At 42.8% G+C, this 27,984-nt stretch overlaps 1 protein-coding gene and 2 non-coding genes across 8 annotated transcripts in view; all 3 read right to left on the bottom strand.

Moving 5' to 3' along the window:
- Window positions 1-26,731, bottom strand: part of LOC112246228 (eukaryotic translation initiation factor 4B-like) — a 38,312-nt gene extending 11,581 nt beyond the window's left edge. Inside the window, exons 1-14 of one of the 6 annotated variants that reach the window (XM_042324761.1) lie at window positions 26,607-26,731; window positions 22,793-22,945; window positions 22,352-22,557; window positions 10,044-10,160; window positions 9,575-9,629; window positions 8,556-8,708; window positions 7,970-8,179; window positions 7,256-7,420; window positions 6,717-6,975; window positions 5,844-5,947; window positions 3,585-3,825; window positions 3,419-3,453; window positions 2,072-2,201; window positions 75-147 (exon numbers count right to left, since the gene is read on the bottom strand). In XM_042324761.1, coding sequence (XP_042180695.1) covers window positions 75-147; window positions 2,072-2,201; window positions 3,419-3,453; window positions 3,585-3,825; window positions 5,844-5,947; window positions 6,717-6,975; window positions 7,256-7,420; window positions 7,970-8,179; window positions 8,556-8,708; window positions 9,575-9,629; window positions 10,044-10,160; window positions 22,352-22,557; window positions 22,793-22,945; window positions 26,607-26,715 — 2,010 coding nt within the window. In that variant the 5' untranslated portion in view covers window positions 26,716-26,731. The remainder of the gene's footprint in view (window positions 1-74; window positions 148-2,071; window positions 2,202-3,418; window positions 3,454-3,584; window positions 3,826-5,843; window positions 5,948-6,716; window positions 6,976-7,255; window positions 7,421-7,969; window positions 8,180-8,555; window positions 8,709-9,574; window positions 9,630-10,043; window positions 10,161-22,351; window positions 22,558-22,792; window positions 22,946-26,606) is intronic. The other 5 variants (XM_042324763.1, XM_024414530.2, XM_042324764.1 and 2 more) reach the window with 5 other exon arrangements.
- LOC112246253 lies at window positions 8,341-8,511 on the bottom strand. The gene has a single exon (XR_002952886.1). It is a non-coding gene; the product is annotated as a small nucleolar RNA SNORA81 (small nucleolar RNA).
- Window positions 18,408-18,544, bottom strand: LOC112246252. Its single transcript, XR_002952885.1, has one exon. It is a non-coding gene; the product is annotated as a small nucleolar RNA SNORA16B/SNORA16A family (small nucleolar RNA).
- Window positions 26,732-27,984: the final 1,253 nt, after the last annotated feature.

Here is a 27,984-nt window from a genome sequence, read left to right as displayed (position 1 = left end):
GTGTGGGAGTTTGAGGAAAATCCAAATCCACTATGGGGTGGGTCAAGAGCACTTGATGTGACACCAGGACTCACGGGAGTTGGGGACTCTTCGTATTTCTTTGGCTCTGGTGCTGGTCTTGAGTCCCGATCTCTTCTGTTATCCTTTCTACAATCAGAATAAACACTAAGTTAAACTTCACTGTCCAGCTAAGTCTTAAGGGTCAGAGCCTGTGAGTGCACTAGCACACCGTTCAACAGTATGACACCAAATCATTCCCAGTCAAATTGATCCAATATAATCCACTCATAACTGTAAATGCAGGAGAAGACTAATAGTATTCACACCCTCACAATCTCCCATATAACCTCTAAAGGCTGGTTAACAGTTAGTCATCAACAGGAGTGATTGCTCCGGTCCTCAAGTAGGCTACCCCAAACATGACACATTACTGCATTGTCGGAACTAGAAGCACAAGCATTTCGCTACACTCGCATTAACATCTGCTAACCATACCCCCCCACACAAGCTTGCCTACTCAACTAATGATCAAACTTAGGTGTGATTGTATGGGGCTTGATAAAAAAAGTGTGTTATGTTAGGGAAAGGAATCGAGGATCACTGCCTAACATCGGTGTGAAAAAATATGGCTATGAACACAACCTAAACCACTTCCATCCAGTTTAAAGAGGAGCTTGCGAAAGAAACAAGAAAACACCCACATCTACTCATGCCTGCAAGACACAAATTGTTTTTTTAAAGGCAAAAAAAATCAGCCAGTACTTTAACCAGGGATATTTTCGTTCATGGAATTAGCTAGCTAAACACTTATTTTGTTCCCTAAAACTAAATCGGTTCTGTTATTAAGTTATATTAAGGTTACCATAACAAGTAACTACAAGGGGTCTGCAACCTTTTCTAGTATGAGCTACTTTTTTTTTTTTAAACGTCACAAGCTATCTTTCAAATAGGCACATTCTCCTCTCACCTGTAACTCGCCTGCAACTCCTCCCCAGGTCTTTAGTGTACAAGAGAAAGTAGCTCACTAAGTTCTGCCAATATACTTGGTAAAACAATGTTTGTTTTAACCAACTCTAAAGGGGGGGCCCAATAAAATCTGATTTCCCCTAAAAATGTTTAATATTCTCAAATTAAGTTCAGTCAAATTCTGGTTTGACATTTTTTGGGGGATTCACACAATTTGTTGTTCATAGAGAAACAACAAAATTGGATGTTCAGAGTACATGTCCATGCTTTAATCACAGATTTTTATTTTATTTTAAATGTAGCTCGGATTTTGTATTTTTTTTTTTAAAAGTTCAATTCCCCTTTAGGAATGAATGTGCCATCTAATTTGCTGGTCTAGCAATGATTTTGTACTGCTGCTGCTCATGTCATAATGTTGGCAAATAAAGAGATAAATGTACTTACTAACATTTAATTGAGAAAGTTTTGGGGAAAGTATGTCAACCCACAAGGCAGTTATCACATCAGAGTGACAGACAAACGTGTGCACCACACAGACGGGGGCAATATTGCTGGAAATTAATTGGCAGATAGTGTTAGTTTTGGCTTGTTGGGAGCTTGGGGTGTCTGACACTTGTGAAATTTGTTAATGAAAGTTTGCGGTGGAACACGTGAAAATTGCATGTACTTTCAAAATTGTTTGGCAAGATACTCATTAGGTGGGCTGCAAGCTACTGTAAGAGACCCCTGTTCTGTAGCCGCATCAATTTTTTTGTCAATATTTACATAAGTCAACACTTCAAACTTCAGTGATTGTGACATGTTCAAATCCTCCAAATTATAATTTTGTGCTTTTGTAGTGGAGGTAAGCGAGTCCTAATGCTGTGCCGTCATGTTCGGGAGAGCCAAGAAATTACAGTTTGCATCCGTAATATCCTCACTGAGGAGTATTGGGCCCTAGTGAAGGCACTTCCACACTTCTAATAACAATAGTGGCAATTGCATTGCTTTTAACTTTCTTAATTTCCAACAGTTGATGTACCGACCATAAACCAGCCTTTAGAGGTGCCCTGGCTGCAATTACCCTCCCTGCCTGTTCCACTAATGCAGCTCGTTTTGGGCTGACCTGTCTTCCTCCCTTCGTCGATCTCTGTTGGCCCCTTCTCCTCGGCCCCGCCCTGCTCCAGGCCCCGCAGCCCCCCCTCTCCCCCGTGGGGGGCCCCGGTCCCGACGCACACCGTCCACTTTATTCTCGTCTGGAAGGGAGAGCCCAAACAGTGAGGATGGAGGGAGGGGTTTGGGTGGCTGGAACTCCACTTAAGGCTACACTCTACAACAGCATTCCACGCCGCCTCTGGCCCAGGGTTGCATTCAAGATCGTAACATTTGCAGTTAAGCAAAAACATGTATTGTCAAATGCGAGGTTCACACTTCTAACTTCTGTGATCTTGAATACAACCCAGGCCAAGGGAACCCATTTTCCTTAATGGCCGCAGGGTCTGCTGCTTTTGCTGACTGACAACCTTCACATGATTAATAAACCATATCCATTAAAAAATGAATAATCTTACCTCATTTCCCAGGAGCTAACCACATATTAATGGCAAAATCTGTCAAGAGCTTGACAACATCAGGGTCATGTTCAGGAGGCACAAACTAGAACTTTCAAAATGTTTTATGGGAAGGGGTGTTGAAGGTTGAACATTAGGTGTTTGGTGCCTACAGAGCACGACCCTGGGAAAGAATCAGACACTGCACCCATACAGGATCAAGGGTTCCCCACTTTAACTTTACACCAGGGCTGCCCAGTTTGGTTCCTGCTGCCTCTTCTCTCCTGGGTTTTATACCAACTGATAATTCAGTAAATTAGAGCTGGATTCCAATACTTCAAAGTTGCTTCTGATGTCCCATCACATAATCAATTTGAAATAATTTTGTGAAGTACTAGTGGCAAGGTAGTTGGGACCTTCCATATAGCTTTTTGCCAACCCTTCAGACCAGTGCTTTATAGTTGCAATATGGAGTCCTGAGATAGCTAGCCAATGAAACAGGCAAGAGAACCAACAGGAGAGATCATCCAGGACCATAATTGGGCAGTGCTACACTATTTTGATCCATGTTAGTCAAGTTGTGGCCTCATCCCAATCCACCCAATCTCCCCTGCTTTAGCTAAATCACCAAACCCAGAGAAAAAGTGGAAACAATCAATAATTTCCTTTTAGAATTGGAATGTGATGTTAGATATCACAATCCAGCAGTCATTCAAGGGCGAGGGGGTAAATAAAACCCCAAAGTGTCAGTAACACTCACGCTTGACTTCAGAACAAAATCTCTTAATCTGAGAGTAGGACCGAAAGGCCTAGTTGGTCCACTCTGGGATTAGATTAGGACAAAGTCTCCATTACACCTTATTTGGAATGAACCACTAACAAAAACACACAAGCACAAGTTCTTTGCAGTCCGAGTGCCTTACCCCTTCCAGATCCTCTTTCATCTGCAGAACTTGAGCTGAAAGAGAACGGACATTCAGACCTTTAGCTAACTCCAAGACAGGCTTTTGGTAATGATGTGACAAATTGGCCACACCGTTATCCACAGATGCTATACAATATACAAGACGTATAAGAACATGTTCTGACCTCAGTTTGGGACATGCCGCGTCACTGGGGGAGACAGGGGTGGACCCTGCGCTCACAGCAGGGCGCTTGGCCCAGGCATTCTCCTTGGGTGGTGGTGCGGGCATCACCTTGAGGGGCTCCTTGGAGGAAGATGTGGAAGAGTTGGCGGAAGTAGGGCGAGCTCCGGGAGAGGGAGGGTCATCCTCCTTACCACTGAATACTTCGTTCTCAACAGATCGCTCGCTCTCTCTGCGCCGCGAGACTGGACAAAAGAGGGTGAGATTTCAGTATTAAAACTGACTGTTTGGGTTGTCTCGGACGTAGAAGGGGCTACCTCTGCTCCGCTCCTTTAACTTGTATTGAAAACAAATTGGCTAAAATGGAATACACGTTACATTCACCCATGCCGTCTATTTAGTTCGGTGCAGAATGAAGAGGAAAGGAAGGCACAACACACAGTAACAGTCGGAAGTACTCATTCAAGGGTTTCTCTATTTTTTAATATTTTCTACATTGTAGAATAATATTGAAGACATCAAAACTATGAAATAACACATGGAATCATAAAATAACCAAAAACATGTTAAAATCAAAATATATTTTATGAGATTCTTCAAAGTAGCCACACTTTACCATTCTCAAGGTGCTCGATCAGTCGGCGAAAGCCAACACCATCCACGACAGATTGTCAAGGGCAATGAAATCCATTATCTTGCCGTTAATTAATTGAGCTTTTGAGTTGTCTCGCTGAAATTCTTACTCTTTCAAATGACTGCTCGACTTGAACTCATTTAGTTGTTGGAGGTGCGTTTAGTTTTTTTCTGCTTTTGTTCTAAGTAGTCGCTGAAGGTCTGGGAAAGATGCACTTTCAAATGAGTAATTACGTTTGTGGTATTGGACTTTCTCCCCTCAGGAAATAATAGCAGCACAAACATTGCATATGGCCTTTTTGTTATCTTCCTTTGAAACTTCAAAATAGATCCACACCGCAGACATTGTGGGCTGGGTTAGGAATGCGGTGTTGCGCTGTATTTTTTGTGGCATCATTACATAATCTACCCACATTATATTGGTATGCACGTCAGCTTTGACATCGGTTTAACACATTGGTGTTAAACTAGACATTGGGCCGATACCGATGTTGGCATTTATAGCTAATATGTTTACCGAGATATCATGCACCCCTAATCTCAAAATCAACTGTTCAGAGAAGACTGTGAATCAGGTGTTCATGGTCGAATTGATGCAAAGAAACCACAACTGAAGGACACCAATAAGAAGAGACTTGCTTGGGCCAAGAAACATAAGCAATGTACGTATGAGCAATTAGACCAGTGAAAATCTGTCCTTTGGTATGAAGAGTCCAACTGAGATTTTTGGTTCCAACCGCAATGCCTCAGACTCAGAGAAGGTGATCGTCGCATGTGTGGTTCCCACCGTGAAGCATGGAGGTGGTGGAGTGATGGTGCTTTGCTGGTGACACTGATTTATTTAGAATTCAAGGCACCGTTAACCAGCATTGCTACCACATTCTGCAGCGATACATCATCCCATCTGGTTTGCACTTAGTGGGACAATCATTTGTTTTTCAACAGGACACTGACCCAACACACCTCCAGACTGTGTAAGGGCTATTTGACCAAGAAAGAGAGTGATGGAGTGCTGCATCTGATGACCTGGCCTACACAATCACCCGACCTCAACCCAATTGAGATGGTTTGGGATGAGTTGGACCGCAGAGTGAAGGAAAAGCAGCCAACAAGTGCTCACCATATGTGGGAACTCCTTCAAGCATTCCAGGTGACTAACTCATGAAGCTGCTTGAAAGAATGCCAAGAATGTGCTAAGCTGTCGTCAAGGCAAAGGGTAGCTACTTTGAAGAATCTCAAAAGTAAATCTTTTTGGGTTACTACATGATTCCATGTGTGTTATTTCATAGTTTTGATGTCACTATTATTCTGCAATGTAGAAAATAGTAAAAATAAAGAAAAACACTTGAATGTGTTGGTACCCTAAAATTTTGACTGGTACTGTATATAAACACATATTTAAGCAAACAGATCACACCATAGATACGCATTCCTTGAAATACTGCTGAAAAGGAGTGGCTGTTGCAAGGAACCACTAATTTGATAGCTGACAGAAAACATATCTACAGTGAAAATACAATGGATAGTGTGGTCACATTTAAAAGCTGATCATGTATGCGTGCTCACACCACAAGCAAAGAGACTACAAAGAGAACTGGATAAAACTCAGAAGATTAATATGGTTGATCACCTCTTCCTCCAGATGTACTTCCAGTCTGTGATGACTCACTTCCTGTGCGGGAGCGTGTTGCAGGTCGCTCAGAAAGTGGCTCCTCACTCCTCCAACTTGGGTCCCTACGCACGAGAAGAGAAAGATTGGGTAAATATATTCAACAAAAATGTAAACACACAACATACAGCAATTTCAAATATTTTACTAAGTTACAGTTCAAATAAGGAACTCAGACAATTGAAATAAGTTCATTAGGCCCTAATCTATGGATTTCAAATGACTGGACAGCGGTGCAGCCTCGGGTGGGCATAGGCCCACCCCCTGGAGAGCCGATCCCAACCCCTGGAGAGCTGAGCCCACAACACGTTTTTTCCCCACAAAAGGGCTTTATTACAGACAGAAATACTCCTCAGTTTCATCAGCTGTTTGGGTGGCTGGTCTCAGACGACACCCCAGGTAAAAAAGCCAGATGTGGAGGTCCGGGGCTGGCATGGTTACACGTGGCCTGCTGTTATGAGGCTGGTTGAACGCACTGCCAAATTCTCTAAAATGGAGGCGGCTTATGGTAAAGAAATTAACATTTAATTCTCAGGCAACTGTTCAGGTGGACATTCCTGCAGTCAGCATGTCAATTGCACGCTCCCTCAACTTGTGGCATTGAGTAGTGACAAAACAGCACAATTTAGAGTGGCCTTTTATTGTACACAGCCCAAGGTGCACCTGTGTAATGATCAGGCTGTAATCAGCTTCTTGATGTGCCACACCTGTCAGGTGGATGGATTATCTTGGCAAAGAAGAAATGCTCACTAACAGGGACGTAAACAAATTTGTACACAATTTGAGAGAACATTTCAGCTCTGGCACTTTCCAGCTACACCCTCAACCCCTCACCTGTCTCTGTCACGGGGTTTTCTTTCAAAGCCCCTGGACTTGTCCTCTTCCAGCTGCCTCTGGAGTTTCTCCTCCACCTCCCGCTCCTTGGCTGCAGTGTCCACGGGCTTGGCTGCTCCGAAGATGGAGGCACGGCCGGAGCTGGGGGCAGTCGCTGGAGCAGCTGGGGCAGCTCCCCCACCACCACTGCGGGCCTGCTCCTCCTCCTTGGGCGTGCTGCGTGGCTTCAGGACTAGCTTGGGTCTCTGGGTGGGACCACCTGGGTGTGGAGGGAAGGGTGTAACAGTGGATATGGGTTATAAGGATGACATATTTTGCATTAATTTAAATCTTTATTTGAACCTTGAATACATCACCAAGGGAGACCTGTTCATATTATATAATACCACACTACTCAGTAATTAAAAGGGGGACCTAGGCAGGGGACCTGAGGGGAGGATGGTGTCAGCAGGGGTAAGAGCATGGACATGTGGTTGATATCATACAGAATATAATGGAATAAGCAAAATAATATTGAATGTAATTTGAGGGTCAATTACCCTCACCACCTCTCTCCTCGCGCCTCTCATATCGGTCCTCTCGGTCCCCGCCGTAGCGATCCCGATCCCCGTAGCGGCCACCACCACCCCCGTCATCATCACGGCGGTAGCCACTGCCAAAGGCACGTCGCCCGCCATCATCCCGGTCCCTGCGGGAGCCAAAGGCTGTGGTGGAGTAGAGGGAGTACAAGGGCCAAGAATTTACAAGCTGTTCACGGAACAAAAAAAATACAGCTGCCACACTTGAGAAACAAATAGATTTTAGCACCAGCAACCACAGTCAGATCGATGTAACTGCAGGACCTAAACTTTGCTACTCAGCATGGTGTGTCGGTTTGAGAGAAAGTATAAATGCTGAACTATTTATACTAGTGGAAATGACAGACTGTCACGACGGCAGGGGAGCTGTAAGTCGCAAAGTGAGAACACCCTTCAGATAGAAAATCCTCATGATTTATCAGCTGCGATTTTTTTTAGCATACATCAAGACATTCCGATTTTCAAAAACGGGAAGTCGGGAAGTGCCATTAGTCAGTTTTCCTGTGAGAATTAGTCCTAAGCAAGACAAAGAGCAAAAAAAGAGCATATGGTTTGACAATCATTCAGGAGGATTGATGGACTGATGACAATCTGACAGAGGAGGATCTGGATAACAAAGTGAAGCGTATTCTAGAGTGTCGATGATATGCTTTGAGGTTTGAGCAGTGGTTTCACCTCCGCTCTCACCTCCCCGGTCGTCATAGCGGTCTCTGCCGCCGAAGCCGCGGTCTCTGCCGCTGTCCCGGTCGCCGCCAAATCCGCGGTCCCGGTCGCCGCCAAATCCGCGGTCCCGGTCGCCGCCAAATCCGCGGTCCCGGTCGCCGCCAAATCCGCGGTCATTGTCCCGTCTCGGCCCGTCACGGTCTCCATAGCGGTCGCGTGACCCTGAGGGGGACAGAAAGAAAATTGCCTGCCTGTTGAGATCTAAGCAATGCTAAGAAAAAGTTACAGAACGTACGCAGTTCTTGTCATAAGGTTGAAGATAAGAACTTGAACTGTATGGACAGTCTAAAACATGACCATGCATGCTTAACATTTCAGATAAATAGTGTAGCACATAGCCTTGAGATAAAGGACATTGAGGTCCACCCTAGCCTCATTTGCGACACTGTGCCTTTTCTCTCCTTCCCTGGTGTACCCGTGCTTACATGCTTGCAAGAGCCAAGCCGTGAGGCTCCGCCCTCCCAATTTTAGCAGGGTGCTTTAAAAAGGGATGTGTGCATGCTGAGTCCACTTTGAGCTTAGAGGGAGTGACTCTCACCGAAAGCGGATTCCTCTCTCTTTGGGGGTCCGTCATCAGCGTCAGCAGTGGGCCGGGCCCTCCAGTCGTCACTGTCTGTCTTGTCAGGGCCCCCCATGTCTCCCATACGGCCCATCCTGTCCCGTCCTCCCATCTGGCCATTATCTCTCCCCTCTGGCCATAGGAGGTTAGGTATAAAATTAGAAGATAAAGAATGAAAAGCCAACACACTGTAAATGCCCCCAGGTGCTTTATTTCTGCACCACATTAGAAAACGATTTTTTGTTGCTCTTGCACTTCAGTGTTTTTTGCCCCGGCATTACATTTTATGAGAAATGTGGGATGTGCATCAACTGTTCTCCTGACACATATGACTGGTTTCCTGGAAGCAGAATAAGCCTAGTCCTGGACTAAAAGCACTTGTAATATTCTCCATTAGCTTTATAGCCCAGGACTAGGCTTAATTTGTGCCCAGGAAACCACCCCATAATATCTAAGGCTGGATTTAAACTCCTGTAGATGTACTCCAGAAACCCTGCAACATCTCCACAAACTACAGAGATTCCAGAGCATGCTTTAAATTGTAACTTTACCTACGAGTCAATGAAGTCTTGCTACGAGGTACATTTGGAGTAAAAATCCAGCCTAACATAATAGATGCTCCTACAGTTTTTGTGTGTTACTACCGTTTGTGCCTAAAATATATGATGCTTACAAAGCCCGGGTCAAGTGATGGAACATTTGGCCATTCTGTTCCCATAGTACAGTAGAAAGCTAGAATCATGAGTTGTTCATAACTCATGGAAAACAAAGGAAAACGCAGCACACTGCTGCCCAGGTGATATTTATTTATAACGTTTGGACCCTTAGGTATGGATGCCTGATGAAGACCCAAGGGTCGAAACGTTGTAAATAAATATCACCTGGGCGCGTGAGCAGCAGTGTGCTGCATTTCCCTTTCTGTTTTGCATGAGTCTGCCTACAACTCCAGCAACTGGGGAAAGTACCTGGATGTGCCCATGTTCTTGTCTATAACTCACCCTTGTCGTTGGACTGATCTGCAATATCCACCCGGATCCTGCGATTTCCCAGGTTCTGTTAGGACGGAGGGAGGGGCAGGGAACAAGCAAGTCATTACCAATAATGTGGCCTAAATTAACAAACTCATCTTTCCATACATGCATGTTCCAGTGTGATAGCTGGAAACTATTTACCTGTCATTTACATTAAAATGCAATATATTTGTCTTAAACAATTCATTTGATTAACGCATTTACAAAAAGCTCTCGTACTGTTACTAAATCAACATTTGCTTTTTGTCCCTTGTAATCAATTACCAAAGTTGAATGGATGTTGATATGGGTTGATATTATAGAAAATGTCTATGGGATTAATCCCAACTAAGTGAGTGGGTCATCATACATTGCATTGATCAGTGTTCTGATGGATGGAACTCTAGTTAAGAGCCTTTGACCATTCCTGCTGCTATTCCTTGCGCCCTTTCCCTACCTCCTCATTGAGAGTCAGCGCCCTCAGGAGGGAGTCCACATCATCAAACTCGGCGTAGCCAAAGCCCTTCAGCCTCTCTGGGTTACTGGGCTCCCGTGGCAAGCGCACAGCACTGATCTGAGAACAGAGGGGAGACAGAGCAGTGAGAGTGAGCTGATGGAGAACTTTGCTAGTATGAAGTCAAAAATTAGACTGATGAGTGATCGCTGATGCGGACAGTCTCAGAACAGATGAGAAATATTGCAATGACATAACAAGAATGAGTTACTGTATCATGAGGGCAATAGGATAGTTACAAACTCCTTTGCATACATTGGCAGGTCTCCTCCCACATTCAACTTCTCTCCTTAATGTACAGTACTTTATACGAGTCAACTCCTTTAGCAAAATCTATATTTCTGATGCCTCCCATGTTAACATTGAAGATAGTTCAGTATAAGGCGCTTGTTTGTGTAAACAGTTACAATTGACCCAGCGTCTTCCAGGCCATCATTGTAAATAAATATTTGTTCTTAACTGACTTGCCTGGTTAAGGTTACACACACCAAAAAGTTATTTTTGTTGGCATTTACATATGTCCCCATTACCAGTAAAAGATAATCAAAACCTCTCTTTCACTTACTTGCTGTGCTGTTTCGTTTTCCATTTGTTCAGTCCTTTCATTCTCTACCAGGATTTCTATTGAATGCCGTTTGGGTCTTTGCGTGTCAAAAAAGATAAACATCAAATAACACTGACGTGTCAAATAGCTAGCTAACTATATAGCTAGGTGTCATCTAAAATAACCCTAATTTATAAGATAGTTGTTATTTGATTAATGGCAGTCAGACCCATCTATTGTGAAGCTAGCCACAATAAGGATTAGCCACAATAGTGGACTTCGCAGTTAGCCTTCAAAATAAAAGTATGGCATAATTATACTATTTGTATTCATTTGCATTACTGTAAATTACATACTTTTATGTTGAAGGCAAACCGCAAATTCCACTATTGTGCCTAATCCTTATTGTGGCTAGCTTCACAACACATAACCAGGTGTGGTCGAGTCTCACTAGCCAGATGAAGCTAGCTGGCTGCTTATAATATTAGTTTTGGGCAACAGGGTTAAGTTGCTGACTAGCTATTTATTTTTATGAACTGAAGTTCAATTTCAATAGGCGAACAAGTGGCAACCTAGCTAATACTTACAAGGAATCATTGCTAAGAATAATGAAAATTACTACAAGTTCTACTGGTCATTGTTTTCAGGCAGGTTGTATTGGTGCTAGCTAGGTACCAAGCTAAAGCTAGCTACCCCAGAAGTTGCAGTCGAACAAATGATGCTTTACCAAAGCGGTATTGTAAACACATTGTTCGTGGCTAGTGTTTGCAGACTTTTTTGTACAGCTTTGACAGTGCTACTGTATCTTTGACACGCAAAGACCCAAACGGCGTTCCATAGTATGCAAGTCGTGAAGCTAATAGCAGTGATGCTATTTCTGTGTAACTCAGCGCGCTTGGTAGTGTGTACCGGTGCACGACCAGTCAACGAAAGCCAACATCACCCACGACAGAGGACGGTTGATTGTCAGGGGCAATGGATTCCGGTCTCTCGGCTTTAATGGGTGCACCTCAGCCACGCTCAAGGTCCTAAACGATATCTTAACCGCCATCGATAAGAAACATTACTGTGCAGCCGTATTCATTGATCTGGCCAAGGCTTTTGACTCTGTCAATCACCACATCCTCATCGGCAGACTCGACAGCCTTGGTTTCTCAAATGATTGCCTCGCCTGGTTCAACAACTACTTCTCTGATAGAGTTCAGTGTGTCAAATCGGAGGGTCTGCTGTCAGGACCTCTGGCAGTCTATGGGGGTGCCACAGGGTTCAATTCTTGGACCGACACTCTTCTCTGTATACATCAATGAGGTCGCTCTTGCTGCTGGTGAGTTTCTGATCCACCTCTACGCAGACGACACCATTCTGTATACTTCTGGCCCTTCTTTAGACACTGTTAACAACCCTCCAGGCAAGCTTCAATGCCATACAACTCTCCTTCCATGGCCTCCAATTGCTCTTAAATACAAGTAAAACTAAATGCATGCTCTTCAACCGATCGCTACCTGCACCTACCCGCCTGTCCAACATCACTACTCTGGACGGCTCGGACTTAGAATACGTGGACAACTACAAATACTTGGGTGTCTGGTTAGACTGTAAACTCTCCTTCCAGACCCATATCAAACATCTCCAATCCAAAGTTAAATCTAGAATTGGCTTCCTATTTCTCAACAAAGCATCCTTCACTCATGCTGCCAAACATACCCTTGTAAAACTGACCATCCTACCAATCCTCGACTTTGGCGATGTCATTTACAAAATAGCCTCCAATACCCTACTCAACAAATTGGATGCAGTCTATCACAGTGCAATCCGTTTTGTCACCAAAGCCCCATATACTACCCACCATTGCGACCTGTTTGCTCTCGTTGGCTGGCCCTCGCTTCATATTCGTCGCCAAACCCACTGGCTTCATGTCATCTACAAGACCCTGCTAGGTTAAGTCCCCCCTTATCTCAGCTCGCTGGTCACCATAGCATCTCCCACCTGTAGCACACGCTCCAGCAGGTATATCTCTCTAGTCACCCCCAAAACCAAGTCTTTCTTTGGCCGCCTCTCCTTCCAGTTCTCTGCTGCCAATGACTGGAACGAACTACAAAAATCTCTGAAACTGGAAACACTTATCTCCCTCACTAGCTTTAAGCACCAACTGTCAGAGCAGCTCACAGATTACTGCACCTGTACATAGCCCACCTATAATTTAGCCCAAACAACTACCTCTTTCCCAACTGTATTTAATTTTAATTTATTTATTTATTTTGCTCCTTTGTACCCCATTATTTTTATTTCTACTTTGCACATTCTTCCATTGCAAAACTACCATTCCAGTGTTTTACTTGCTATATTGTATTTACTTTGCCACCATGGCCTTTTTTGCCTTTACCTCCCTTCTCACCTCATTTGCTCACATTGTATATAGACTTGTTTATACTGTATTATTGACTGTATGTTTGTTTTACTCCATGTGTAACTCTGTGTCGTTGTATCTGTCGAACTGCTTTGCTTTATCTTGGCCAGGTCGCAATTGTAAATGAGAACTTGTTCTCAACTTGCCTACCTGGTTAAATAAAGGTCAAATAAAAATAAATAAAATAATGGATTTCACATTTGAGTTGTCTCGCTGAAATGTCCTTACTCTTTCAAATGACTGCTCGATCCACACAGCAGATATTGTGGGCTAGTTTAGGAAAGCATAGCGCAACATTTTACGTGGTGTCATTACGTCATATAGGTTTGCACGTCAGCTTTGACATCGGTTTTGCCGATGTTGCCATTTTTAGCTAAACGGCCAATTCCGATATATCGCGCATCCCCAATATACACTTGTGTATTAACTGGCTAGACGGTTTGTTATCCCGCCTATAGATAATAGGATAATAATACACACACACACACGTATATTAACTGGCTAGACAGTATGTTATCCCTCCTACAGATAATAGGATAATAATATACACACGTATATTAACTGGCTAGACGGTTTGTTATCCCTCCTACAGATAATAGGATAATATATACACACGTATATTAACTGGCTAGACAGGTTGATGGTTGCAGTTTAGCATCATATAGAAAAATACATACAGACTCCCACCTATATATACACACACACACATAAACATGTTTGTATACACACACACACACACACATGTATACACATATATATACACACACACACACACGTGTGTGTGTGTGTGTGTGTATATATATATATAAAAAAATGCTCAAAAAAATAAAGGGAACAGTTAAAAACAATGTAACTCCAAGTAAATCACACTTCTGTGAAATCAAACTGTCCACTTAGGAAGCAACACTGATTGACAATACATTTCACATGCTGTTGTGCAAATGGAATAGACAGCAGGTGGAAATTATAGGCACTTAGCAAGACACCCCCAATAAAGGAGTGGTTCTGCAGGTGGCAACCACAGACCACTTCTCAGTTCCTAAGCTTCCTGGCTGATGTTTTGGTCACTTTTGAATGCTGGCGGTGCTTTCACTCTAGTGGTAGCATGAGACGGAGTCTACAACCCACACAAGTGGCTCAGGTAGTGCAGCTCATCCAGGATGGATGAGAGCTGTGGCAAGAAGGTTTGCTGTCTGTCAGCGTAGTATCCAGAGCATGGAGGCAATACCAGGAGACAGGCCAGTACATCAGGAGACGTGGAGGAGGCCGTAGGAGGGCAACAACCCAGCAGCAGGACCGCTACCTCCACCTTTGTGCAAGGATGAGCACTACCAGAGCCCTGCAAAATGACCTCCAGCAGGCAACAAATGTGCATGTGTCTGCTCAAACGGTCAGAAACGGTGGGTCAGTCATGGTGTGGGGTGGCATTTCTTTGGGGGGCCGCACAGCCCTCCATGTGCTCGCCAGAGGTAGCCTGACTGCCATTAGGTACCGAGATGAGATCCTCAGACCCCTTGTGAGACCATATGCTGGTGCGGTTGGCCCTGGGTTCCTCCTAATGCAAGACAATGCTAGATCTCATGTGGCTGGAACGTGTCAGCAGTTCCTGCAAGAGGAAGGCATTGATGCTATGGACTGTCCCGCCCGTTCCCCAGACCTGAATCCAATTGAGCACATCTGGGACATCATGTCTCACTCCATCCACCAACGCCACAGACTGTCCAGGAGTTGGCCGATGCTTTAGTCCAGGTCTGGGAGGAGATCCCTCAGGAGACAATCCGCCACCTCATCAGGAGCATGCCCAGGCGTTGTAGGGAGGTCATACAGGCACGTGGAGGCCACACACACTACTGAGCCTCATTTTGACTTGTTTTAAGGACATTACATCAAAGTTGGATCAGCCTGTAGTGTGGTTTTCCACTTTAATTTTGAGTGTGACTCCAAATCCAGACCTCCATGGGTTGATACATTTGATTTCCATTGACAATTTGTGTGATTTTGTTGTCAGCCCATTCAACTATGTGAAGAAAAAAGTATTTAAGAATATTTCATTCAGATCTAGGATGTGTTATTTTAGTGTTGCCTTTATTTTTTTGAGCAGTATATGTATGTATGTATGTATATATATATATATATATATATATTTTACATGCACATATATACACATGTGTGTGTATACATATACACATACATTTTAAACTTCACATTCATATCAATATGGACATTTCCTGTTTCTATTTTTTGTTGTAAAAAAGATAAGATGCACATCGTGTGATTTAAAGCAATTATGATTAGGCATTGCCAACATTGTGGAAACTCCTTCATGACTGTTGGAAAATCATTCCATGTGAAGCTGGTTGAGAGAATGCCAAGTGTGCAAAGCTGCAAGGCAAAGGGTGGCTACTTTGAAGAATCTTAAATATATTTTGATTTGTTGAACACTTTTGGTTACTACATCATTCCATGTGTTATTTCATAGTTTTGATGTCTTCGCTATTATTCTACAATGTAGAAAATAGTCAAAAATAAAAGGAAAAACCCTTGAATGAGTAGGTGTCCAAACTTTTGACTGGTACTGTATATATATAATAAGCAAGTTTATCAAAATACACTCATATAGCAGTTAATACAAACTGAAAACATTGAGCATACAAACATACAGTAGTGTAAAGTACTAGAGTAAAAACACAAAATACTTTGAAGTACATTAAAGTATCTGTACTTTACTATTCATATTTGACAACTTTTACTTCACAGCATTCCTCATAAAAATGATACTTCATACGCAAAAAAAATCGACACCCAAAAGTACGGAACGCTTAGGACAGAAAAATTGTCAGATTCACACACATCAATGGAACACCCCTACTGCCGCTGATCTGGCAGACTCACTAAACACGTTTAATTTGTAAAATATGTCTGAGTGTTGGAGCGTGCCCCTGACTATCTGTAAAAAAAATAAAACGAAAATGGTGCCGCCTGGTTTTGCTTAATATAAAGAATTTGAAAGAAAATGATTTACACTTGATACTTAAGTATATTTTAGCAATTACATTTACTTTTGATACTTAAGTATATTTAAAACCAAATACTTTGACTTTCACCCAAGTAGGATTTTACTGGGTGACTCACTTTCGTCAATAAGGTACTTTTCACATCACTGACAAACATGGATAAAAATAAAAATAGAAAGAGTAAAACAAATTAACTAATAATGTCCTGCGATTTTAAAGTGACTCAATCAATGAGCAGAAATATGGGATTGGTGACCTCGTGTACCATTCAGTTCTAGACTTTCGTAGTCAGTTTGTTTTGGCTGCGGACGTTCCTGCCCGTCAGTGAGGGGGTAGCCAGTCTCTGAATTTAGATTTTAAGAGGCTGACAGCAGTCAGTGCAGAGTTGTATGTCTTTCATGAAGCCGAGGTAGGGACAGGAAAACTGGAGTGTCCTCCTGGGATGGTGTGGCATGCTCTCTTCTGAATATGCTCCAGGTCATCAGACTGGGCTGGGTCAGTGAGCTGTGCCAAGCAGGAGGGGCATTCTCTAGGGTGGGGCATATGCAGCGGGTGTACATGTTCACCAGGTCTTCCTGTGGCACATGGAACCTTTTAAGACGGCGAAGGAGAAAAAGTGATCTGTTGCTCTTCGTTAGTTTAGTAGCAACCTGCTCGCCCCACTGTAAGTCCTTCTGTAAAATTACCCCTAAAATGTTAACATATTTTAGCAGGTGCTCTTATTCAGAGCAACTTACAGGAGCAATAAGTGTCTTTGAAGGGAACAAGGTAGTCGGCTCTGGTATTCGAACCAGCAACCTTTCGGTTACTGGCCCAACGCTCTTAAGTGCTAAGCTACCTATTGTACTGTCACACACAGATCCTGGCCCTCAATCCAGAGGTGGCATGGGACAGGTGGATTTATTGTTAAGGTTACTGATAGGACCTTGCACTTGGTAAGGTTCAGAGGCATTCTGCTTACATGAACCCACGTGTCGAATTTACAAAAAGGGTGTTCAACTCAATATTAAGGTGTTACTAATGTTTTGCAGACTCAGAGTATATTTACAGGCTAGACAGGTTGATGGTTCCAGCTAAGCCGCATCCTATAGATATAGGCAATGATTAACCTCAGGTGGGTTGAATGTTCTTCAGTTTGACAGGAATTAGGAATGGTAACGGTTAACTGTTAAAAATCAGTTAGCAGCCGAAAATACATTTGACCGGTCATGCTTATGGTTCTATATAGGTACATTTGAATAATTTTGTGGAATTAAATATTTTGTTAATTGTTAAGCATCTTATCACACGCGTTCAGCATACATAGGCTATTCTGCTCCTCAAACTAGGATATCGCCTGTCAGACAGCACAAGCTTTTGTAAGCACAGTCATTGCACAACAAATAACAATCCTAAATGCCATCGTATGTTAACTGTTTTATAGCCACAATTAACTTGTAATTACAGCAATCAACTCGTAATAACAGCATTTGAGTGCATTGGCTGTATCAACGGTCACACACCACTTTGCAATGTGAGCTTGAAGGAGTATAACTGTTTGAAACCCAAACGTTTAACTTTAAATAATGAGGCATGTATTACTTTGCTTCAAAGTAGCCTAGCCAAAATCCAACCATAGAAAGTGGCGGCAATTATTTTATGAAGATACAGAATGTCTCTTCGATTGGTTTTCGTATCAACTTTCTTTCATTGTCAATAAGCCAAAGGCACAATGCTCATGTTAGCAACCCATCCTAGTCATTACGTTAAGATCCCCTTCTATAAGTTTCTAACTGAGATTTGTCTATCACATCTCTAACTGATCGCTTTAAGTGTGCTATTTAGAACAGTGATTTCCCACGTATTGAACTTTGGCAAATGTTCAAAAATGACTTTTTATTGGCTGCTTCATTACAGGAGTTGCATGTTCAATAATAAACTATAGCCTTTTGACTAAGACAACAGGTTTGCCATTGTTGCACGTTTCCAGCTCTTAAATGAAAAAATGTCCATTCTTTGTATACATGCATAGTGTTTTCTGTCAATCACCTCATTTTACTGTTTGGTGGGGGCAAAAAATGTTTGTTGACCGGCTAATGAGGGGTTGGTTAGTCGGCAGCAAAATTGACCAAAATGTGCATCCCTAACAGGAATACAAACAACTGGTGTATAAACAGCTGACCACAAGCATCAACACAGTCATTCAGTTTCTCATATCTCCTTCAAAACAGGAAACTTTTCTGCAGCGATCATTGGGGGAGAAATCAAATTAGAATCCTGATAACACTTACTAGATCTGTCATATAATCACAATGACAACCAAGAAATACACATCACACTATTTCTAGGCACAATTTAGCATCAAGTGTCCTTCCCCTTAATGTTGCTAAGTCAGTTATTGTCAAACTGCACAGCGACCGTCGGTGAAAGTGTTTTGTTTTTGGCATCATTTGACCGTGTCTGCTACAAGAGAACAGCAACGGCTTCGATTGTTGCCAAGAGGCTCACTGTTGGCAGGTTCAATAGGTGTATGATTCTGAAGATAACGAGGCTGGTCAGCAAAAACTAAGTTCGGTAAAGAGTCTAATAGATTTGTTTTTGGTGCAAACCCTTATAATAGTAAATGTTTTACAGTTCCCCTTTCCTATATACTGATAGTAACTGTCAATCAGTACAGATCTACACTGTGTTGAAAATGTAGATCTGTCTACAAAGATCTACATTTTTGGGCTCCCGAGTGGCACAGCGGTCTAAGGCATTGCATCTCAATTAGGGCTGGGCGATGTGGTCAAAATATTATAATGGTATTTGACTGTTTGAATAATAGAAGTTCCATATTTGCTTTATGAGTAGTGAGTGATCCCAGGGTGGCAACACACACATTCTAAGTGATTTCAATGAGTCTTTCTTCATTCTGATTGTTTTATACTGTTCAATTCAACCAAAACAAATTTCGGCACATCTATAATGTCTGCATTTCCGGCACTCAATTGCAGTGGTGGAAAAAGTACAAAATTGTCATACTTCAGTAAAAGACACTAACAGAAAAGTACTCAAGTAAAAGTCATCCCACTAAAATACTACTTGGGTAAAAGTCTAAAAGTATTTGGTTTTAATATCCTTAAGTGTCAAAAGTGAATGTAATTGATAGTGTACTTGAGTAACAAAAGTGAAAACAAATCATTTCAAATTCCTTATATTAAGCAAATCAGATGGCACCATATTTATTTTTTAACGGATAGCCAGGGGCACACTCCAACACTCAGAACTAATTTACAAACAAAGCATGTGTGTTTAGCGAGTCCTTCAGATCAGAGGCAGTAGATGACCAGGGATGTTCTCTTAACAAGTGTGTGAATTGGACAACTTTCCTGTCATCTAAGCATTCAAAATGTAACAAGTACTTTTAGGTGTCAGGAAAAATGTATGGAGTAGAAAGTACAGTATTTTATTTAGGAATTTAGTGAAGTAAAAGTTGTCAAAAATAAAAATAGTAAAGTACAGATACCAAAAAAAAAAAAAAAAAACGACTTAAGTAGTACTTTCAAGTATTTTTACTTAAGTACTTTACACTAGTGCTCAATTGAGAATTTCCACACTGCCACATAGGGCTGCACGATATGGGCAAATTATCAAGGACTTATTTTTAACCAAATGTTGCAATTGCGATTTGACTTACGAATTAGAGCAAAACTGTTGGAATCATGGAAATAGAATGACTGTTCTATGGTTAGAATATAATAGTGTGCACTTTGAATACAGTGTTGTTTGTGATTACAACAAATTAAAATGCCAGGGAGAGCTTTTGTGACAGGGTAGGAACTAAAGTTTTGATAAGTGTTTCCTAGGAGACCCTATAAGCTTTGGCTACATTGCGTGTTCTCTTAGCTACTCCATGTAGCTAACATATTCTTGCTTTTGTCACTTCTAGGTTAGACTACTGCAATGCTCTACTTTCCGGATACCCGGATAAAGCACTAAATAAACTTCAGTTGGTGCGAAATACGGCTGCTAGAATCCTGACTAGAACCAAAAAATTTGATCATATTACTCCAGTGCTAGCCTCGCTACACTGGCTTCCTGTCAAAGCAAGGGCTTATTTCAAGGTTTTACTGCTAACCTACAAAGCATTACATGGGCTTGCTCCTACCTCTCTCTCTGATTTGGCCCTGCCGTACATACCTACACGTACGGTCACAAGACGCAGGCCTCCTAATTGTCCCTAGAATTTCTAATCAAACAGCTGGAGGCAGGGCTTTCTCCTATAGAGCTCCATTTTTATGGAACGGCCTGCCTACCCATGTCAGAGACGCAAACTCTGTCCCAACCTTTAAGTCTTTACTGAAGACTCATCTCTTCAGTGGGTCATATGATTGAGTGTAGTCTGGCCCAGGAGTGGGAAGGTGAACGGAAAGGCTCTGGAGCAACGAACCGCCCTTGCGGTCTCTGCCTGGCCGGTTCCCCTCTTTCCACTCTGCCTCTAACCCTATTACAGGGGCTGAGTCACTGGCTTACTGGGGCTCTCTCATGCAGTCCCTGGAAGGGGTGCGTCACCTGAGTGGGTTGATTCACTGATGTGGTCATCCTGTCTGGGTTGGCGCCCCCCCTTGGGTTGTGCCATGGCGGAGATCTTTGTGGGCTATACTCAGCCTTGTCTCAGGATGGTAAGTTGGTGGTTGAAGATATCCCTCTAGTGGTGTGGGGGCTGTGCTTTGGCAAAGTGGGTGGGGTTATATCCTTCCTGTTTGGCCCTGTCCGGGGGTGTCCTCGGATGGGGCCACAGTGTCTCCTGACCCCTCCTGTCTCAGCCTCCAGTATTTATGCTGCAGTAGTTTGTGTGTCGGGGGGCTAGGGTCAGTTTGTTATATCTGGAGTACTTCTCCTGTCCTATCCGGTGTCCTGTGTGAATTTAAGTATGCTCTCTCGAATTCTCTCCTTCTTTCTCTCGGAGGACCTGAGCCCTAGGACCATGCCTCAGGACTACCTGACATGATGACTCCTTGCTGTCCCCAGTCCACCTGGCCGTGCTGCTGCTCCAGTTTCAACTGTTCTGCCTGTGATTATTATTATTTGACCATGCTAGTCATTTATGAACATTTGAACAGCTTGGCCATGTTCTGTTATAATCTCCACCCGGCACAGCCAGAAGAGGACTGGCCACCCCACATAGCCTGGTTCCTCTCTAGGTTTCTTCCTAGGTTTTAGCCTTTCTAGGGAGTTTTTCCTAGCCACCGTGCTTCTACACCTGCATTGCTTGCTGTTTGGGGTTTTAGGCTGGGTTTCTGTACAGCACTTTGAGATATCAGCTGATGTACGAAGGGCTATATAAATACATTTGATTTGATTTGCTTTTCATATTCCTCTGATTTAGAAGACACTGTTGCACAAACATGATGATTTAGGTCTACACCGTCACTGGTATTATCAGGCTGTATTAGCTAGGTACGTTTGCTCTTACTCAGTGCATTTATTAGCTAGCTAGATAGCTATTAGCAGCTAACATTTAGTGTCTCAAGATTTAGGGCAACTTGCGAAGACGACAAACTAGCTGTTTGCTGATGTAAGAAACACAAACTAATAGTGTCATTATGGAACACTAGTGGATTTATATTAAGAAACAAAGTGAAAACATTGTTGTTGTCAACATTGTTGCATGTGCTGCATTGACCATGCAGACTGAATGCAAGTGGCATGGTTGAGGAACATCAAATGCGCTCCTTGAGTGACAGGGGGCTTGGATAGATTGTGGAAAGTGACATGGAGAGAAAGATGACTCAAGTAGTAAAGTGAACTATAAAAAAAGTGACAAAACACATGGCGTATCACATTTAACAAACCAAACATTAAAATGCCGGTATAGAAGGTAAAGTAAAAACCCAAACTGGTTTCTGCATCAATACCAGTATATCATAAAATATGTTATACCACCCTGCCCAAAACTCAATGACAGAGGCATCGCTACAGTCCCTGGTTCGAATCCGGGCTGTATCACATCAGGCCTTGACTGGGAGTCCCATATGGCAGCGCACAATTGGCCCAGCATCGTCCAGATTTGGCTAGGGTAGGCCGTCATAGTAAATAAGAATGTTGATAACTGACTTGCCTAGTTAAATAATTAAGATATATATAAATAATAATACACAAGTCAAAAAGTGTGTGGTATCCTTCCCACACCAGAGTCATGTTGAGTCGGCAAAACGTAGACATGTCCAGGTAGGAGAGCAAAGCAATTTTTCACTACTTTGTATCTACTGAAAACACAGATTTTGTTAACACAGATGCCGTTCTGACAGGATCTAGTACGTACCGCTAGGCCCCGGAAGAAGTCCATGATAGATTCCTCAGAGACATCGTAGGGCAGGTTGCCCAGGAAGGCGGTGTAGGGGGGGCTGCGGGGGAGGCGCGACCGGTCCACGTTGGGCTCGCGGGCTGACCGTGGCGCCGTGGGCAGGATGTTGCGATCTATGGCCGGGGCCCGGTAACTGTCCTCCCCTGAGTGCCAGGAGGTGGACACTGAGAGAAAGAGTGGGAGGAGTAAGGAAGAGGGATATGTTTTTCCATGGACAGGTGCAATGTTACCAAAAACAGATAGAAATGTACTGTGGAACAACAAGACATGATTCCCAATGCTACATTTCACTGATCTGCATAGTTAGCATTGCACCAAAGTAAATGTGAAACCCTGGTAAGTTTGCATCTTTGGATGAGCCCCCATATGAGATCTCGTCAAGCATCATGTGTCCCTCACCATCTCCCTCCACGTCATCCGTCTCGTCGGCCCAGCTGGTGGACTTGGCGTAGCTGGGTTGCGGTGGTGGAGCATTGCCTCCACTCCCATTGTCCTCTGCCAGGAAGTCAGTGAGGGTCAGGGTCTTCCCCTTCTTATTCCCCTTCTTCTTAGCTGGAGAGGGAGAGAGGGAGATCAGTGGGCTGCATGAAACATTGAAGGGAAATGTAATGTACAGAGATGAACTGTCCAAAAACGACCACTAGTCCCTAGTTTCCAATCTAAGGGGTCTGGATTAGCATGGTTGCCAGTCTCTTACGTAAGAGATAGAGGGTACATTTGGAAGACATTTTGACTGATGTAATTACAAAGTCATATCCCACTACAAGCGGTCCATTTAACTTGATTTGTAACTACTAGACTCGAGGTAGTGGTTTGCGAGAGATGGATTTATTCATTCCGCCCGCAATTTTTATTACCACACTCCGCTGGATTTCTGTTCTACTCCCACGCGCAACAGGTCCAAACCTAACCAGTCCTTCAATGTTAATAATGTCCCATTATTAGGCTTTCGGTATTACTAGCCGAGAATCAAACAGGCTAGACATAGTTTGAAGAGACGTGCACTTTCTCTTGAGATATGTTGTAGGAGTGAGACTATTTTCAGACAGATGAATATGGGAGATAAATATTTATTTCTAGGCAATGTAGTAAACTATAGCCTAATCATATTCAGGAAGTAAATTTCCTTATAAAGATAATGGCCCTGTGCTTTGCCGCCCATGCATAGGCTATAGCCTACTAGGGTTGGGCGGTATGCAGATTTTCATAACGTCTCTACCATAGTATAGTGGGGGATAAAATAAAATGTTTGGACGTACAAAACAATTTAGGCAACAGGGATCTTGATCCAGGAGGGGATATAATGTCTCTGCTGTAACCAAGAAGCTTGATATCTAGCCACTTAGGTAGCAAACCAAATGCATAGCTGGAGCTATAGCTGGAGCTCTGAGCTTGGTATAATTTGACATCTTAGATTTCTTATAATTATACTTAGTTTATAAGCAGTTGAGTAGCACACAACACCCCTTTGAATTTTTATTTTTTTAAACAGTATTGAAAATCAGTCTGTCCCCAGTATACGACAAACAGTATCACCCAAGCCTAGTCTTGAATTGAGACCACACATGCACCTGATCTTCACATATGGATACTGAACTTGAAGCAGCAAGAATGTTGAGAGGACAGTACCACTTTCTCTTTAGCATATAGGATATAGCCCACCTTTTAGGACGACGACATATAGAGAAAATGAACAGGCAATACTCGCTCACCATTTTTAGCCTAAGCGCACATTGTGTCTTTTCAATAATCTATTTGTTTGATTTGCACCTCGACTCAAGTCTGTTGAGCGCCCTCCACTTATTACCATTATTATTTATTTACAGACACTGTAGTAAACTATTGTCTAGTCATATTTAGTAAAAATCCCTTGGAAAGATAACTGCCACGTAATTCTCCGCCAATGCATAGGCAGCCTACTCTATTTAATTGAGACCACATATACAGACGCACTTGATCTTGCACACCTAATTAGGAGGCAGGCTACTGAACTTAAAGCAGCAAAATCTGACTGAATAATGCAACAAATAGGTGTTCTTAATACAGTAGGCAGGCTAATGCATACAAAGCAGAAAGACAGCCGTTTTCAAATCATCTGCGAGACAAATATTTTCATCCCAAAATAGTCAGACTGCCCGTTCCTAACTGCAGCATGAAAAATGCTGATTGGCTGCTATGATCTCTATTGGGACCAGCAGGTCCTGTTGGCATTCCGCAGGAGTGCAGCCCTCTACCTCCAGGCAGTCCTGTATTGCGTTGGAAACCAATGAAAGTGTCTATACCGAGCTAGTGGAAATGCCTGAAACTATGTTGCATCATTTTCACAAACTGCCATTGACATTCTCTGACGAAGGCAAAACGAGCGCATTGGTTTAGAAAAGGCCTCAATCCGCCCTTTATGCCAACAGCTGCATGCGAACAAATAGCAATTTCTCACTGTTGTGGAGTGCTCCCGTCCAGCATCGTGTCAGAAAGCAGTGACGTGCAGACCATGATAATGAAACAGTGTGTCTGTCTAATAGGTCTTCATAGTGTGTGTGGGGCCAAAGCCAGCAAGATGAACCTTGGCCCCATTGACCCATTCTAAACTGCAGGATGACATTTATTGAGATTAATCTTGCACTGGAGGCAGAGCTGAGAGATTTCCACTAGATTGGCCTGCTGCAAAGTGAAAGCTTAAAAAAAAAAAAAAAAAAAATGTGCTTTTTGGTCTTAATTTAAAGTTAAGGCATAAGGTTAGAGGTGTGGTTAAGGCCAGCTAGTGATTACCCTGCAGAGCTGCCTCCAGTACTTGAGTCATCCCCATGAATGCCAACCTGCTAAAACAGGGAGTGGTCTCTCTCAACGCATATTAACTGCCACTATATTGAAATGCTCTAAAACAAAATTGGGCATCACTGATAAGTGCTTTTACAGTTTTTTATTTTCAGCAACAGAGAGTTTGGTTGTTTCTTCAAGGGCAACAGCACTAGGTGTGTGTGACAGACATTAAATTAGTTATTGTGACTAAATTAGTTGACTACTGGTTTCAATGAGACCCAGCTCTTCTAATGGAGCAGGTTTGGTCGGTTTGTTTTGGTTTGAAGCGGACTGGGGAAAAACAAAGAGGGCTGGCGGCTTCATTGTGAAAATCCCAGCTGTCAGGGCATTCTTTTCACACACTACAGAGCATCACACACACAGCCTGTTTACAATTGGTATCTTGTCAGTGGGTCACACACACTGTTTTACAATGAATGGTGATGGTACTCGTACAGTGAGTGACAACAATACCAATAATACACACTGTCGAACAAGCGACAATATTTAATTATCCTAGCAAACAGCGTGTAAGTTAGGCCTAGGTGCAAAGTAGTGCCTTCCACGTGGTGAATCATTATGAATTACGTGAAACCAAACTCGGGAAATAGCCAGTGAGTCATTCTTGCCAATGTAGCCATATTGCCAAACCAGCTAACATTAACCAAATAATTTCGAACCAACTGGATGGTTCCAAGCTAACTAACGTTAACGGCCAATACAGCTTTAGCTACCACTGGTATGTTAGTAAGCTAACGAGCTAGCTAGTTGCTTAGCTAGCCATTGTCATTACATCCACTGGCTTCGTCAGCAAAGGACTGCTTACCAGGAATACTTTAAGGCCTATGCTAGTGGCATGTGGCTGACATCATTAAATACGCCAGCCTGCTAACATTTGAGGGGAGGCCAGCGATAGGACGCGTCCAGCAACTGTCCTGCTTCACCCATCGGTTACCAAATTCCGCACGTGGGAAATTCCTTGAGAACCCCATGCCACTGAACCAGACCCTCCTACAAGAAATGCGCTTGCTTGTCTTAGCGCCACAGTAAATCGTCGACTACCTAGACACAATGTGTCAGTTGCTTATGAATAACACTACAACCTACTAAAATGTCTGATACAATCCAAAGGCACAGCCTAAAGTCAACGAAATACCCGTAACATATCACTCAAAGAAAAACACCGGGAAGAAATTATTAAATTCTGAGCAAATAGCTGCCTCGCGAAGCTAACGACGTTAGCTAGCTAGATCCCTTCGCCGGCAGCGGCGTCTTTATCCCTGAGAAACAGTAATTTGATGAAAATATACACATAGGACACCGACACAGATTGACACGACAAGGTGTAGACACTCGTCAAACGATATTTGCTAAATTGTGTCGAGCTAATACCCTCTGAAATCTCCCAACCGACCTAGCTCGTTCACCCACATAAACCTCACCTGGCGCCGCCATGTTGGAGAGCGAGTTCGTACCAGATTCCCGGATGAAGGCGTCAGAGGTTTATAATCGAGAACGCGCATCTGGTCGCGAGCCTCAAATCCCTCCAGCCTTGCCCTTGCTGTCTACTATTTTCTATTAATAATATTATATTATGGTGTTTAGCTAGAGACCAATTTCAGGCATTTCAAATAGATTTAAATACCTTTTGTATATAAAAAACAAATAGTAGAAGAAAGTAGTATGTATAGTAGTAAAACTGATGTGGCCACAATTGCATATATAGCTATGAATGCATTATGAATGCGATATGTCAAGTATGACTGTATTTACAAATATGAAGTGGATAACGTCTTGGTGTTGCAGTTGAATAAAATAGAATATAAATAGAACAGCAGTTTTGATAGTGTGTGTGTGTGTGTGTGTGTGTGTGTGTGTGTGTGTGTGTGTGTGTGTGTGTGTGTGTGTGTGTGTGTGTGTGTGTGTGTGTGTGCGTGTGTGTGTGTGTGTTTTCCTACATTATCCAGACCCCAAAAATTCTAACAAGTAAGACTTTTTTCAAGTCCTGAATTTGTTCAAATGCTATTTTAAGTTTAAGGGGTTTGATTTAAGGTTTTGGTGTTAAGGTTAATTATATTTAAGGTTAGGGTTAAGGTTAGGGTTTTTGGGGTTAAGGTTATGGTTAGGGTTAGATTTAGGAAAAATGTTAAGGTTAGGGTTAGGGGTTTGGGAAAATAGCATTTTTAATGGTCAAACATTTGTACCCTCCAAAAAGTCATAACATTTCACGAAAACATACAATGACAACTTTAGAATTGTACAGTAACAGCTTATTTAACCAGGGAAAAAAACATACAACAACACGTTATCAAGAGCTGATCTGGCCTACAGTTACACTCCTCCTGAACATAGTTTTAGGCCAGAGTTTTAAACTCACTAAGGGGCACTAGTACATCTAGTTGAAGTTCCATGCCACATTTTGCAGACTGTTCCATGCCTCTTGTGCACAATAGGAAAAGGCAGTCTTGCCTTTCTCTGTAACTGCCCTGAGGCTTTACCAACAACCTAGTAGACCGTGTCTGGTAACTGCTACTGGTGAACAAGAGCAGGCTACAGAGGAAGAGAGGTTGTTTACTCAAATCAAATCAAATCAAATCAAATTTTATTTGTCACATACACATGGTTAGCAGATGTTAATGCGAGTGTAGCGAAATGCTTGTGCTTCTACTCAGAAGGCCTGTTGTGATACAGCCTGGAATTGAAACCATTGAAGCCTCTAGCACTGAGTGAAGCCTCTAGCACTGAGATGCAGTGCTTTAGACCGCTGCGCCGCTCAGGGGCATGAGTTTATA

The sequence above is a fragment of the Oncorhynchus tshawytscha genome, linkage group LG07 (genome assembly GCF_018296145.1).
Source record: "Oncorhynchus tshawytscha isolate Ot180627B linkage group LG07, Otsh_v2.0, whole genome shotgun sequence".
NCBI lineage: Eukaryota > Metazoa > Chordata > Actinopteri > Salmoniformes > Salmonidae > Oncorhynchus > Oncorhynchus tshawytscha.
This window is presented reverse-complemented; position numbering and strand designations above follow the sequence as displayed.